Source organism: Tachypleus tridentatus, chromosome 13 (assembly GCF_004210375.1).
Source record: "Tachypleus tridentatus isolate NWPU-2018 chromosome 13, ASM421037v1, whole genome shotgun sequence".
Classification (NCBI taxonomy): domain Eukaryota; kingdom Metazoa; phylum Arthropoda; class Merostomata; order Xiphosura; family Limulidae; genus Tachypleus; species Tachypleus tridentatus.
This window is the reverse complement of record NC_134837.1, coordinates 151409775-151426329: the sequence shown is the minus strand read 5'-3', so window position 1 is coordinate 151426329 and position 16555 is coordinate 151409775. Positions and strand designations below refer to the sequence as shown.

At 31.3% G+C, this 16555-nt stretch overlaps 1 protein-coding gene across 1 annotated transcript in view; it reads right to left on the bottom strand.

The window, feature by feature from the left end:
- Positions 1 to 16221, bottom strand: part of LOC143240375 (WD repeat-containing protein 44) — a 55977-nt gene extending 39756 nt beyond the window's left edge. Inside the window, exons 1-3 of the mRNA XM_076482697.1 lie at positions 15220 to 16221; positions 12822 to 12852; positions 5437 to 5532 (exon numbers count right to left, since the gene is read on the bottom strand). Coding sequence (XP_076338812.1) covers positions 5437 to 5532; positions 12822 to 12852; positions 15220 to 15416 — 324 coding nt within the window. The 5' untranslated portion in view covers positions 15417 to 16221. The remainder of the gene's footprint in view (positions 1 to 5436; positions 5533 to 12821; positions 12853 to 15219) is intronic.
- Positions 16222 to 16555: the final 334 nt, after the last annotated feature.

Sequence of the window (16555 nt, the reverse complement as noted above, 5' to 3'; positions counted from 1 at the left end):
CCATGTGAGAAATCACGAGACATTCCCATGTTCTCCAAGAATGACATGGGCAAAAAAAGGTTATGTATACAGCTGTGAAAAAAATAAAAGCAAATTTCCCACAATTTGAGAATATACATGCTCAGAAAACCCAACTGAGATACTAACAGATGATTCAGCTTTAATGGCACTAATATACATTGACAAATTGGAGCTGAGAACACAGCCACATGATCTCTATACACATGAGAAGAGGACAGTACAAACAAAAGTATCCAAATAACATGGAGTTGCAGAAATGTTATAATTTTCCTATACTGAAAATATATCTACGATAGATGCTTTCCTCCATTCACAAGATTAACTATTCTCTTTAATTGCTGCTCCCTATACATGAACTTTTTATTTAAGTATGCTACAAACCTTCTACCCCCATTTGGAATTAAGTTATTCCAACATGTCTCCCATGTAAGTCATCATGCATCACTTCTCCAACTGTAGGAGAACAGTACCCTCACAAAAAGCACATGACATCCTCCATGCACCTCTAACAAACTATCACTTTGAAGTTTGGCAGAAAATGGAAATGCCCAAAGTGTGTGGGGAAGAAGAGTGGTAAATGTAAGTACCTATTGGAAATAGATTTTCAGAATAGAATAATTATAAATTCCAATACAGTACTTCTTTCAGAAGATGAGCTAGAATCCCATTGATTAGGAGAAAGGATTGGTGCAAGAGAAGAACAAACATATCTCTTAAAAGAATCCAAAGGATACCTCTGTAGATGAAAGAGTCAGATTGGAAGATCTGAAGAAGGGAACAGCACTACTTCTTAGGCAGGTATTCTCTTCATTCTTGTGTGGAATGTATAAAATATTGAGGTTGAAAAGGAGAGGAGCACATTTGAAATGGGAGAGAACATGGTAGGAAAGTGACCCTAACCATGAGAAAAGTGGGTAAACGAGGATCTTTCCTTAGGTGAAGAATGACTAGGATGCAACAGATTGTACTTGGTAAGTCAACAACATCCAAAATCTCCTAGTGGGGTACCAACACCTGCACAAAGATAAGATGAGGATCATACCATCTTCACTAAGTCCAAAAACTGCAAAATTGAGAACCACTTCTATTCCTGGGTATGACACAAGGATGAACTCTGAGCTATCAATTTATAAACTTGACATCTGGTATCAAAAGGATGTCTATCACATGCTATCAATTTCCTCAATTGGTTCACTCTAAACCCCAAAACCTACCCAAATGGAATCAACATCCACAAGAGGGTAGGACAAAGGTTCCCAATTAAAGGAGTGAACTGCATTCTAACATCTCAATCTGTTGTATTGATTATCACAAATTGGAGGATATTAAACCATCTACACCCAGTCTGGAAGAGTAGATAAATAAATCCATAATAAACAGAGTAACATGGTAAGGATGGATGAAGCAAAGACTCAATGGTAATGGAAAAAGGCTGCCTGACAACCTGAAATCATGGAAACGTAAGACTACTGGTTGAAAAGAAAAACCATAAACAGTGAGAAACTCAAAGATATCAGCCACAGTAAGTCAAGCAGCTGGATATCCCTGAGCATGAGACCATGCGTGAAAGGCTTTTCACTTCTGTTGATATACTTCTACAGAAGAAGGAAGAATGGAATGAGTCAAATGGAAGGATACACAATGGGAGAAGCCAGATCTTCTACCCATGGACCAGACAAAATCCAGAAGATGTGAACTGTGGGATACAGAACCAGTAACTGGTGTTGAAGGAAGAGGTCAGAGAATAAGGGAAGTTGTATAGGGGGGGGGGAATAATTGGAGTTGGTGAAAACAAGAAAACCATGGTCAAACCAGCCAACAGGGAGTTATCAGAAGGATCTAACACAGAGTGGCAATGATTAGGAAAACCATCTGATGAAACAATCAGAAAGTGGTATTAGCATATAGGAATTTGTGATAACTCTGAGCTGAAGGCATTGACAGCCAAAGTCTCAGGATGATGTATCAGAGGACCCAAAGAGGTGTAACTTGTGATTCAGGGTGGTGGTAAATACACTAATGTGAGAAAAATCTCATCAACTGCAAAGCCACCAGAAAAATGAGAAAATGAAAAGAAACCTTGATAGGGGTGGGACAGACTGCGAGCACTCAAGACATGACATGAAATTAAAAAAAGGTGATGAACACAGGCATAATAGATGACATCAAATGTATGAAAACAGATGGATCTCAATCAGGTGCCACTTTGGTGATTGATATATGCCACTACCATAGAATTGTTGGAGTGAATCATCACCAGACTACGTCTGATTAGAGGGAGGAAGCAATCTAAAGCCCAGTGAATGGTTAGAAGCTCTAAGATGTTAATATGCAATTAATTTATATCTACAGATAAACTACCTGAAGCTTCCTGATGCATGCACCACAGCTCTGAAGGGATTAATCCATAAACAAATGTTAATCCAGATGTGGAGGAGGAAACAGGACTTTTGCTGATATTCAAGTCTCATCGAATCACAAAATCAGATTGTCTGCTAGGGTAGGAGGAAGTATAATTGGATATTCTAAGGGATTTGAGCAAGGTTCAACTGATTGTGTGGGGTCCAAATGTGGAGAATGCATGTGTGCACAACCTAGGGGAACCAGGAGTGTCATGGAAGACTATCCCTCCAAAAGTGCAGTAAGTGAGGGAGCAGACAGGAGAGGAGCTTGTTGGCCATGTCTGAGGTAAGTGTTGAAAAAGACATCCAAACGTACAAGGTATTGGGTAAGACTTCTCTGATTTGATCAACCAACCCACCTGAGCAGCCATAAGAAGCAGTAGACAAGTATGACTTGCTGATTCCATTTTAAAGGAGCCAGAAGAAGCCAGTTGTCCAAGTAATAATGCAAATGCAATCTCAAAGCTCTGACCATCCTACAGAAAACAAAGGTGCAGAAGTGAGCCCAAAGGTTAGGCACAAAACTGGTAAATCACCCTGAAATGAATAAATTGAAGATATGGATGAACTCATGCTGAGAGAGAACATGCAGGTAAGCATTGGCAATGTCAATATGGGTCATCCATAAATGTGTAAAAAATTTCCACCAAAGGGTAAAATAGGACTACATGGTGAAATGGATAGATGAATGAAGTAATTAAAGTGGGATAACTCGACGAAAGGTCTCCAGTCCCCAGTTTTCTTGAGAACAACAGACTGATAGCATTAATATCCAGGGAAATGGTGATTAACAGATTTGATAACCTGTTGAGCAAGGATAGGTGCTGACAAAGAATGGAGTTCTGAGGTGAAGGGAGGAAACAGGTACACAGAACAAATGAAATAGGATCTTGAATCCTTCCAACAAAACCTGAAGAACTCAAACATTGTTGATGAAAGAGCACTACTAATGTAGAAAGACTGTAAGTTGAGATTCCACTGGGTAGTTAACAGAACTGTTGGTGATGTATTGTGTGTCATTGAGATAAATAATGAGTTGTGACACTTCGAAAAGAAAGGATTGAAAAGACAGGAAACTGGAATTGGTGTCACTCTTAGCTCTTGTTGAGACAAACAGGCTATGAGGTTGGAAAAAGTAGAATGTTATTAAACTGATGCTACCTGAGATTCCAAACACTCCAGAATTGTATCAGAGATAAAACACCATAAAAATGGAGCCTCACATAAATTCTGGAGATAAGGTGCAGATAAATGGGTCCTAGATAACATAGCATAATGACTCAGAAGGTCCTAACAACAAAGAAACCACATACGTAAAGCCAAAGACAACAAATGAGTGCATATGAAGGTAAGGAAGCCTGATACTGCACTTCACTATATCGATATGATATTACTGAGCATCACTTGATGAGAGATTAAGTTCAGGTTACAATGCTTTCTGGAAAACAATGACTCTTTCCCCAGTTAATGTGGACCAACAGCTCATAAACATTGTAGAAGAATTATTTGACATTTCTTTTACTGTTTTATCAATAAAAGGTTCTCATTTAAGTTTGGCTGAATACTCTGAGTCTTGATTGAACTATTCTTGAATGTAACTACACAGGGTATACTACCCAACTTGGGTATCAGGTTTATTGCTGCACTACTCTACCATGCATATTGGATGTAATATAAAATTATTAATTTTAAAAGAATATACATCATGCATATATAATGAGAAATTGCTATGACCCTTCCAAAATAACCTGAACTGCTAAATCAAACATACTTCCATTTTATTTTGTTGGATTCCTGTAAGCAACTACATACAACTATTTTGCACTCTAATAATTGGAGCAGAGGTTATAACATTTGCAATTCTATTTGGTAGCTGTTTTCGAAAAAACAGCTTTGACATTTACACATGCATAAGATAGTCTGGTCTTACATTCCTAGGTGGTCAAAATGTCAGAAAAGAACTTTAGATCATTTTTCTATTTTGAGTATAATAGAAATAGCAGAGACTTCAGTTATGTTTGGTGACCATTCTGTTTTCTGTGAATTTTATGGGTCACAATACAAAGTTGAGCTTAGTATGCAACATTTTTAATATCAGAAGGTCCAATTAAATAAAAAAACTACAGTTCTCAAAGATGATCTTTTCCAGATTAGGACCACACTATATTATTAGGTTATGGACTTCTCTCCAAATTTGATTTTCAAATTTATTATAGGCAATGTTTTCTATTCTGCTAGCTGGTCCACTGTCATAAAATAAACAAAACATTATGTAACTTATAAAAAACAAGGAACCATTTAAACACCAACTCTTAGGAAAAGTAAAAATTTAAATCCACCTTTTACTATTCAGATCATTGATTCCATTTGTGAATCCCTATAAAGTGCTGGCATTCTAATTATTGCAAGTTTAAAATATTTTATCCTTGAAACCCATCTTGTAACCAGAGAGATTAAACCTCTTACCTACTTTTCTTCCTCTTAGTGTTTTTAATACTAACAGACTGCAGTATCTCTCATGTAACAAGCAAGTTCACACCTTTCTTAAAAATTCTAATAATAAATATTCTGTAAATCTTGTTAAGTTACAGTAGTTTTCATTAAACCATTACAATTTTTCATTTCAATCAGATCCCTGAAATCATTTATTTTGGAACTAATACCCCTAATATCAAAATAATAGTAAAGTGAGTTGTTTTTTTTCCAATGAGATCATTTAAATTTTTTAAAAATGTGAAAACATTTTGATACATAAACTCACAAGTGCAAAGTTGATTATAATAATAATGAACCAATTTGTTTTTATGATTTCAGAAATCAAATGATAAAAATGATTGGTGCTTTCATTCCAATATTCAATTTGTGAAGATAAATTCATATTATTCTCAGCCATTTTTTTTACCATTCCAAAATGTGTTACAAAATACACATTTATTTATTCTTTATAACATAAAATAGATAAAGCACATGGTAAGGCTAGATGCATGTTAAGAAAGTAAAATATAAAACTAACCCTGAGCTCTTCCAGAGAATAACCCTGTGTACAGTCTGAATGGCTACTTTCCAGCCTGTCCCTTTGTTGTAAGTATGAATCTTCACTTGACAAGCCCTAAAGTTAAAAAACAAAACAAAAAATGGTTAAATAATAAAAACCTGTTTATTAATTTATTCAAAAAATATTTTAAAATTAAATTAAGATATGTTAATATTACTTAATTTTCATAAGATCAAACATTGAAACTGATTTACTTGGAGAATAGTGATGTGAATATTTACACTAATAAAGTAGAGATGACTATCAGAGTTACTTCAATTCTAGTTTCTAAAATAGGAGGAACTTTAGACAAACATGTTTTAAAAGAAGAGTACTATTTTGAGAGCCCTGAAATAAGCCTTGGGGAGTCAAATTCTAAAAAATATGGCATCCCAACAAAGTATGTAAGAGAAACAAAGAAATAAAGCTAACTGAACAACTGCTAAGAAAGAAACTGAGGCTGGTCTTTCCCAAGAAAGTCATGATGCAGCACCTCAGAAAGAAAACACAAAGAGAGCAGTTGAGAGTCACTTGATTCTCTTCTGGGACAAAAAATCAAAAGCAGTGGAAACAGCTGGTCAAAATTGTCCATAAAAGTATAAGGCTTAACAAACAATCATGGGTTTTGGGCTTGTTAATAATGCAGGATAGAGTAAACCACCTAATGTAAAATGGTAGTAACACAACTCACTATCAGACTTCTCCATTCTTCACTGAAAAAGAAAACTGAGACACCTGTTTGGTCCTCAAAAGCTTGAGAAACAGATATGAAAATTTGTAGTCAACATGAACAATAAAACAAATATCTTTGTGCATATATATATTTTTTTTCATATTTTAGTGAACTAGGTTAATTTAAGATAAACTGTATAAGCAACTAAAAGTGAAATATTTCAATTTAAACTATAGGCTCAGTGCAAAAGAATGATTGTCTGATCAAGTAGAAATATCTAAATAGTACAGTGCAAAGGAAAGCAATGAACTTTTGGTTTTCAGTAAGTGCTCAAGCAAAGTACTAATTAAGGAGATTGTGTTGCCATTATACCAGTGGAGAGGTGTACTCTGATGTTGCTTGTAATATAGAATAGAATAAAATATATGTGCAAGACTCAGAGATCTTTCAGAATTTAGTGGTTATGCAAAAACTTCATGGCAATGGCTTTAAGGAACTAATTGTTTTATAGAGGAGTGAATCCCAGAAACAAAGGAAGACTTGTAATAATAAAACCTCCAAAATGATACTAACACATTATTAATAATAAGTTCCAAAATTTGGAATCTAGGTAAATCTGAGTGACTTAAGGTTTCTTGAAAGCAGTCTTGTTTGATTTTCACAAAAAAACATGAATCTTATAAGAACCTTTTTAAGAATATTTTTGAGAAAGTAAATACAAACCTTAATATCATCTTTAGCATTTCAGGAAAAAATACTAGATTTTCTCTCTAAAAAGTTATCCACACCCTTCTACAACTATATAATTCATTGAAAACCCTGGTTTTCAAACACTTTGTCTTTTTCTGTTTTTATAAATAAAAACACTAAAATAAATTGTTTGACACATTATTGATATTTCTTTATTTCTTACCAAATTCCTATAAAATTTCTTAAAACAATCAATATGATCCTCATTTTTCTACTAAACTCTGTGGATATGGGCTTGGCCAATTGAACTGACCCTGTAACCACCTATAACCATGAAACTATACATAATGTAACCCTGAGTATATTAATCATATTTTTACAAACTTTGGCAAGCCTTTAACAAATGTTACTAGTCAGTTGTACACAAAATTTCAAAGTTTATGATAACATATTTTTCCTAAAGATTTCATTGTGAATTTAAGAAGCTGTTACTGAGTCAGTCTAAGTAAAGGTGATTTTCATATTAAAAACACATCTTACAGTTTTTACATTACATTTGCATAACATCTAAAACCTACCATATGAATACCAAGGTTTTTTGGTAAAACTTTATATTTCTTCTCTTACTTTTTGCTACCCTAATTCTAAGAGTAGCAAAATCAACTGTACACAAAAAGTTGAAAAATACGAGTTAAACTGAATAATAATTATTTTTCTAAAATGACTAGACTGTAATGGATAATTACAATTATTTACCCTAGCAGTCTCAGCTTCTAACATTTTTACATGTACTTTCTATTAATTTTATGGTTTTATTGCTGTCCTTTTGGGCCCACAGGTGTGTATGAAGAGCAATTAATCACACCAGATGCTCAATGAACTTGCTTTCCCCACCAAGAGACCTAACTTAAGTTGCAAGTTTATACATTTAGTTACTTTTTGTTAAAAAAACAACATAAAAGATAAAAAATATATACTCAAACTTTGTTTAGTACTTGCTCAAAACTAAAACTGTTTTTGGCCACAAGAAGAAAGACATTTTTGGTAAGCCCTGTTGATCATATTCAATTTACTGTTAAAAAAAAAAAATTCATTCAGCTATCAAATATGCATTTTAATACACAAATGCGTACCAATTACCTAAAATAAAATGTTCTGAAGCTACTACAATTCACTTAGCTTTAAAAGCAAGCTATAAATGGATTTAAAAAATATCCTTTAGCTGGACAGAGTTGAACAACTATCACATGCAGATAATGTAAAACCAACAATTTGTGTATTCCTGCCAAAAAAAAACACAACAAAAAACACACACACACACAAACTGTTACAATCTTTATACAGAGGAAAATCTGCTCTTTCTGTTGGTTTATAAACATACCCATAAGTTATATAGAGGTAATATATACAAATGTTTCATCACGAAAAACAGAACAAAACTCTGGCAGACTTGACAAATTTATTGATATCCCAAAAAACTTAAATTGTAGGAGGTTCAAATTTTATATTTTTGTAATTATGAATAATTTGTGTTACTACTTGATTCAACATTGAAAGTTATATTACTGCAGACACAAAATAAATTGGAGCAGAGTACAAATGCTTCAAATGATATAGTAAAAATTAAACTGAGACAGTATATAATGTTTGGAAAAAAAATCTGTTGATATAACTTTGGTAATAAAATAGTTAAATTTTGAGTTTAACTCAGTAAAAAGTCACAACATACACACTTTGATCCAGCCAGGTGTAAAAGTTAACATACACACCAAAGCACTTCAAGTCTGTTCTTAAATTTTAAGCTTTTATATTCCTTCATTATACAACCTCAGCATATTTAATTCAATCAGCATGTTTAAGTTGAAATATGAAGAATAGTTGCCCTCTGTTTAAAACAAAGTTGAAGTCAAAACAAGAATTGCAATTTTACAATATGGCCTCATTTAGCCATTCAATTAAACATATAATGGGATACATTATCTGTATCAAGTTAAATCACTAATTATTCTTTACCTCCTCAAGTATACCTAATACAAATTTTATAAAATGAGCATGTACCACATACATGTTTATAATACTTTAATGTTCAATAAAAACTTGATAAATTTAAAAGTAATCACAGTCAAAATGTTATTGATCTGAAGAGTACTTTTGCATGTGCATCAGGGATCTACACAAGGTTTAATTTATCTAATTTATATCTATATGTAAATAATATTAAAGGAAAAGTTGCCTGCTGACTTCAAGCTAATTTTTGAATCGTATATTTACAACAGTTCAGAAAGACATGGTTCCACAACCACGAATACTACAACTTTGACACTGTCATTACATTTGTATGTGGCCCATAATAAGTCACCCTCTAGTAGGATATTAGTTTATTGTGGTATTATTTGACTTAGTAGTGAAGAAGGATGCGAGAGTTGCATATCCTTCTTTTTTATCTTTAATGCATACTTAGCTTCTTGCATGCTTAGGACCATTTGTTGTTGTGCCAGATAGTTTTGGAATTGTCAGAACTATTTTAAGTTGCAGTCAGAGTGACATTTTCAATTCAAGTTGCAATAGCATTGAGTTTAGAAAAAAATTTGTTTGTGAAAATAGTGTCTGTTTCATTACTGAATGCAAAGTGATTTCATGTTATGACTGACAAAACTGTTCACCCCAAACTCTTTAGTATTATTTGCATAATCTATAAAATTTCCTAAATACATTTCAAACATTTGTTTTCAATAAAACTTTATATTTGATGTTATTTTCTACATATAATAGCATGGGGTCTACCACCTCACCAACTTTGTAATGATCATAAAAAAAATTAGGAATATATAAATTATGCATTTTTTGTGCTGAAATGACTTCATGCTATAAAATGAAAATACAACTATTTAGTTTAAGTAGTTTAAGTCTCATAATGCTATACATGAACATATATATATATATTTTATATTAACCTTCCAGTCATGCCTACTTAACATTACATAGCTTGCATTGATATGGTATATGTACCCTCAGGTTATGATATCCAATGATATAAAATTGACCTTTAGTCGTCTCTCTTCTGGCTATGTTTCAGTGGACTAGAATTTTGTAATATACAATCATATTTCAATAATTCTGCATTATATATATATATATATAATGTACACAGATTATTGTTATTTAGAAATAAATTATTAAAACTTATTTTTCTTAAAAGATATAACAATAAACTAAGAAGCAAACTATCTCTTTTCACTATAACCTTTATGCTCCGTTATTGCTGGACATAGGTTGCCTTTTGAATTTTGCATGTAAAAGATATCAAATTTTTTTTAATGTTTTATACATATATACACACAGAGTTGAATAAATTTACCCCAGATTTTCACTATAATTTATTAACCTTAGTAACTGAGGTTTTTGAAAGTTTATAAAATATGAAAATTTAAGCAGACTATAAAACTTTTGTCCTCAGTTGTTGCTGGACATAGGTTACTAACCCTTTTACATTTTGCACATGGAGAATATCAAGTACATTTTTTTTATATTTTATACTTATATAACTGAATAACCAAAAAAATACATAAATAACTACAATGATACCAAAGAATTTCACTATAACTTATTAACCTTAGTAACCAAGGTTTTTGAAATTTTGTAAAATATGAAACTTCAAGCAGACTAAAGAAACAACTTATCTCCTTGAAAACTTGGATCAAAAGAAAGTGGAAGCCTTTTCAAAGATTATGTGGTGGAGAAAACCACTCTGAGGATATTCTAAGCTGTTGATTGGTTATTCACAAGTCATACACTTTAGCAATATTATAAAAGGAGCCGCTTCAAAAAATAGAAAGAACTGAATGGAGCCATTGTGTTTAATTCAGTACATAAGCCATATCTCAGCAAAATAAAAAAGATGAGGTTCTTCTTTTTGTGTTTTAGCTTGTTAATATTAGTACTCTGAGTTCCTAATTTGTACAAAATTATAGACTTAGCATTTTAAAATTACAAACATTCAATTTTAAACAGCTCTGCATTGAACATCCCACATGACTCACTAAAAGTTATATTTAAATGTGTTCTTTTAAGATTTACTTTTAAATTAAGAAATTAACTCATATATAAAAGTTTGAATTACAATCTACAATTGATTCCAAATTTATCGACATAAATTTATAAAATAGTAGTTCAATAAAATTTTGAATGCAAGTCAAACACCTTTGAACTCTGACCCGACATGAAATAGCTAATTCTTTGTTATTGCTTTTTTATGCAAGTATAACTCTTAGAGTCTAAAGCACAGCAACAAAATTAAAAGACAACATGTAAAATAAAAAATTAAAAGTTTAAAGTATTAAAATATATAATTGAAAATTTACTTTTTAAAAATATAGAGAAAGAATGGTATTAATATTTCATATGTTTAAATTTTTCATTTTACTGCATATTGATTACTTTGCTATAGTTAATGTTAGTTGAGGGAAAATAAGAGAAAATATAGTTTTACAAAAAAAAATATTTATTTAATAGATTCTAAAAGGTACAGTTTCATATTCCATTTGTGTAAGATGAAAAGAAGTATTTTTATTCTTAGCATAAAAATCACCTTTTACATAAACAGATTAATAAAACTTTTAGAAATTTACACTCAAACTTACACTAGAATTACTTTATGAAAAATGTTTTTTTTAATGTAGAAGAGATCTGTAATGTTTACTAAAAGCTTGCCAAATTTGATCAAGATACACAAATTCAGATTTATATTATGTAAAGTTTCACATTACCAAGGTTGATCAAATATATTAACTTTATTTTTACAGATTTAAACTTAAACCCCTTGACCACAGGCTGTTTTGATCATCTATGACCACTGTACCAATGAAGCTTAATAATTATGACTTAAGTACATCACTACTTGTATATCAGGGGTTCAACTGGTCAAACTGCATGCACAAATAACGCTTCCTTTGGTTTTTCCATTAATGTTTTGGGGATACCTACTAATCAAAATTTTAGGGTCCCTTTAAATTATTTACAGCCCCAATAAAAAAAAAAAGTAATTTTAATATTATATCAATATGGTATAGGTTTTCATTAAATATATGCACAAAGCTTGATGTTTTTTTTAAAAAACAATCTGCATATTATAATGAATAAAAACGAGCATAATTCAAACACAAAAGATCACACACAGTACTTATCACACACTGAGGATTTCATGTGTGCAACCAATAATACTACTTCAACACAATTTGAAAATTTAATAACATGTTTACTGAAAGGGAGGAGCAGTCAGATGAGCACCCTAAATGGATCAAAGAATGGTAATTCTAAATTTCTATTAGGTCAGTTATATAAAGAACTTGAGTATACACATGTAGAATCAAACAAAAATATTTAATACATAAAGTTAAATGTGGTACCAGGCTATTTAACATAAAAATAATTTTTAAAAATGATTTAAACAAAACACAAAAAAAGTGGTGGAAGGCCATTCACTCTATTAACTCTAACTTTGCAATGCTTGGCACAATTTTTGGAAAGTGCTGATAAGAGTTATATTGCAATGTATTTGTATTTTCAATTTAACTAACAGCAATAACAACAAATTTAAATATTTTCATTTTGTGTACTTGCAACACATGTCCTCAGCAGTGAACATGTTACGACAATAAATATTATTATTATTATATAATAGTCGAAAGACTCTTCCTAACCATAAACATGCTTAACAAAACTATTACACAGTTTCATAAACTGGAGGTTTGATTTCTACATGTACTAGACTATTTTTTTCACTTCCAGATTAGAAATTAAAAAAAAGCAAACATAATCAATAAGCTCAATCTAGTTTCCTTAAGAATAGTTGTATCAATGATAGCTTTCTCATTTCTAAATATAAAACAGTAAATTTAATTCTATCCCAGTATCACAGTAAAAGTTTAAGACAGTAGATCACATTTGCTGCATGCCACTATATTCATTCAATTTTTCAAAACTATAAAAAGGAAATACTCACATGTTCAGAACCAGTTTTTCTTAGGGAAAATCTGAAAATAGGAAATATTTATATTTTCATTTCTCAAAATTAAGCAGCATTTGCCACTAATACTTCTGTTTAGTTTGTTCTTAAATATACTTTTAAGTGAAATAGATAATTAATTTCAAACTTAAGAAAAATTAAAACATGAACTTGTGTATGCTTCAAAGTTTCTAGAAATTCTTACCTATGTCTTTATTATAGCATTGTAATCTCAGATAAGAAAAACTGAGTTATTACATTTTATTGAAATTTTGATATGATTTAAACACAATGATACTTTCACAAAAAACTTCTGTTTATATATGTAATTCACTGAAACACAGGATTAACCTTTAAATTATTCACACAAATCAATCACATGAAAATTTTTTCTTCAATACTTGTAGCCAAAAAAACTAAATGTTATACAAGTTTCAGTGATGACGAGAAAACCCACTTGTAAAGGAAAATATATGTAAAACCGACTGGTTTGGGTTGAGAAAATTGGAAAATATTCTAATCTTTTGAGATGAAATGTATACAAAAGACTACCTCAGGTGTTTGTGAAAAAATTTAGAAGATTATAGATCAAGAAAGGTGGTAAAACAGGAAATTAGGACATCAAAAAGATGTTTGAATGAAGGATGCCTGAAAATGTAAAAATTAACATTAAGGATTTCTTTATATGTATATGTGTATTAAGAATAAACAAAATGTTAGAATGGGATAGGACCCTTGATGGATGATAAAACAAGGCTTGTATCTGATAATTATGAGATGGCTGGGTTATTAAATGTTTTCTTTTGTTTCTACTAACAAAGACATAAACAGTATTCCATATTTGTGTTGATAGATGGAAATAAAATTGAACTAGATAGCTGTATGAATTCTGGGCTTAAGAAACAAATTGGTTAAGTATAAAGAACAATACAACTCCTGAGCCAGATAATATTTCTAGGGTTTTGAAGGATGTAAAAAATTTGATATGTAAGCCACAGTCTACTATCTTTTGTAGATGAAGTAAAGATAAATAAAAGTACTTACACTTGCAGATGACATTAAGGTCTAGGGATTTTGCTAGCTGTGAAGAGAATGTTGTTGATTTACAATAGGATTTAGATAATTTAGTGAGTTAGGTAAAGAAATGGTAAATGGGTTTTAATTATAACAAACATAAGATAATGCATGTGGATTATCATAATTTGAATTACAAGCATAATATGCAAGGGAATAACCTCAACAATTTTAGGAAAGGAAGAGATCTTGGCATAATAGTTTAAGTCTGTGAAACCATTCAAGCAGTTTGGTGTTACTAGAATGATGCCTGAGAAAGAAGGGTTAAATTTTCTCAAAGTGTTTTCTCTTAAAAAATGATGTGTTAGAGGGGATCAGATAGAAGTGTTTAGCATTATAAAGGGAACATAGTGTTGATGCACCATCTTATTTCAAACTCAACAGTGAGAATAGTGGAAATAGGGGACACAAGTACAAATTGTAGCAGGGTAGGAGTCATTTTCAGCTAAGACGATTATTTTTCTAACAGGGTGGTTTGGCTTGGAATGGGTTGCTTTCCGATGTCATAGAGGCAGTATATTTAATATATACTGTTTGATAAATATATGAATGAAAAGAGCTGGCTTTAAAATTTATTTATTTAACTTGTTTATTAGTAGGTTTTGTTTAGATGATGGGATAGCTAAGATGGACTAATACATCCTATGTTGTCTCAAAACATTATGCTATGAGTGCTGCAACTATCAAGTAAGCTTAATAGAAATTAGCACTTTATCTGATATACAAAGTTAATGACATACACTTTTATGCTGTATTTGTAAGTAAAAATATTTGCTTCTTATTTCTGCAAATAGTTCACTTTTAATTCTATATATAAAAAAAGAGAAAGGTAGCAAGTCATTTATATGGTTCAACATTATCAAGTTTCTAGAAACTGGTAAGAAAGTGGAAATGGCTGGAAACTTAATTGGATGATCAAGTATTCTGCTGGCCCAGCTGATAATCCACAGACATACTAAAAGAAATTACCTTAACATGGCTTACTGTAACAACTGTACACTCAACAGACTGTCAGTGTTGTGGGAATTATGTTCAATTGAAAATTAATATTTACTTTATAATTTACAAAAGTATCTCCCAACACACACACACTGAAAACAACCTGCGACTAAATATTACAATCAGCTGAGTTAATTTCCCTGATTCCTCAAAACTACTACAAAACAAATACATCGTTACTAACATTCTTTACATAATTTTTAGTGTTAAATGATACATTATAATCCAGTTTATGAAGCAAATAATAAATATACTAATTCTTTCAGAATGAAGGATAATTTTATGTTCTGCAAAGTGCAAAAAGACTAGAATATAAACATACCTTTGAACTACACCTTCATGCTCATTTTTTGATGGTTTTCCTGTTTCTATACCACTGCTACCAGTCAACTTTGACACAGTTTCAAATGAATGACGATTTACAAGCTTTCCCTCTACAGGTCTAGTTTGAACATGGTTACGAGAAGGGGTGCCATCATCAGCATCAAAAAATTCTTCTGAATCACTATCTGATGACATAAGGAACTCCAAGGATGCCAGATATCACCAAAAATTAAATATACTACAACTATGATGGATAAAAACCTAAAGTATTAACTAAGAGCAAGGTTCAATGCATTCCAGTCTTCATTAACTTAAAATTCTATCCTGTATTTAGATTTCAGAGTTTCAATTAAAGAAACATTTTACAGGTAAATTTACTGATTTATCACAAGACTAAGAATCAACCATTTGATTTGAATCGATCAAATAACGGTTAATGATTGCAGTGAAAACACAAAAAACTTTGCTTGCACATTACAATTTACATCGTCTTCGAAGTAGTATAACATCTACACTAGCAACATATGCATCAGCCATATAAATTATATAATTTAAAATGTTAAATGTCTATTTCGTTTGCGCTTTGAACAAATTGAAATTGAACGATCAACACCTCAAAACTGGATAATGGGCGACACTTGGTCATACTTTCATACAAGTGTCACAATTCACGACACGGGCTAATTTTAATTTTTTCTTAACCCTAAACTAAAAGTATAATATGAAATCGTTAACCTTATTTACAATTTCACTGACACTATGAGTGTTACAGCGACACTCCCCTCCTAACGACTAAGTAACGTAATCTCTACCACCTTAATCCAAAAACAGCACGATGTTCATTTTAAACAGATGTATTATTATTATTTCTCCATTTTCTTGACGAAATCTCATTTTAACCGAAACCGAAAATAAGTGAACCGCAGTTCAACTTTCAATACTGCGTACAAGCGTACTCCTTTACATTCGTAGGCCTACACCCAAGTTGACATGGCCCTCTATTGACGACTTCAATATATTAAAATAACAATTTGACTAACTATGAAATATACAATAAATTAGTTTGGCTGTATAATGTCTGAAGTTTGTATATAATTACTTCATTTTTATTAAGAATTTAATTTTAATTTCTATCTTTCTGTAGAAAAGAATACTAGTAAAAATAATAGAATTATCTTAATTCTCTTTATATATAATCACAAATTTATGAAATAAAAAAATATATTTATTTGTGCGCACGAGGAATGTAATCGGACCCAAAATCATGATCATGGAACTGAGATTAGGAACAATGCATCAGCAATTAAATTTGTCAAATTTATTAAGCATAAAAT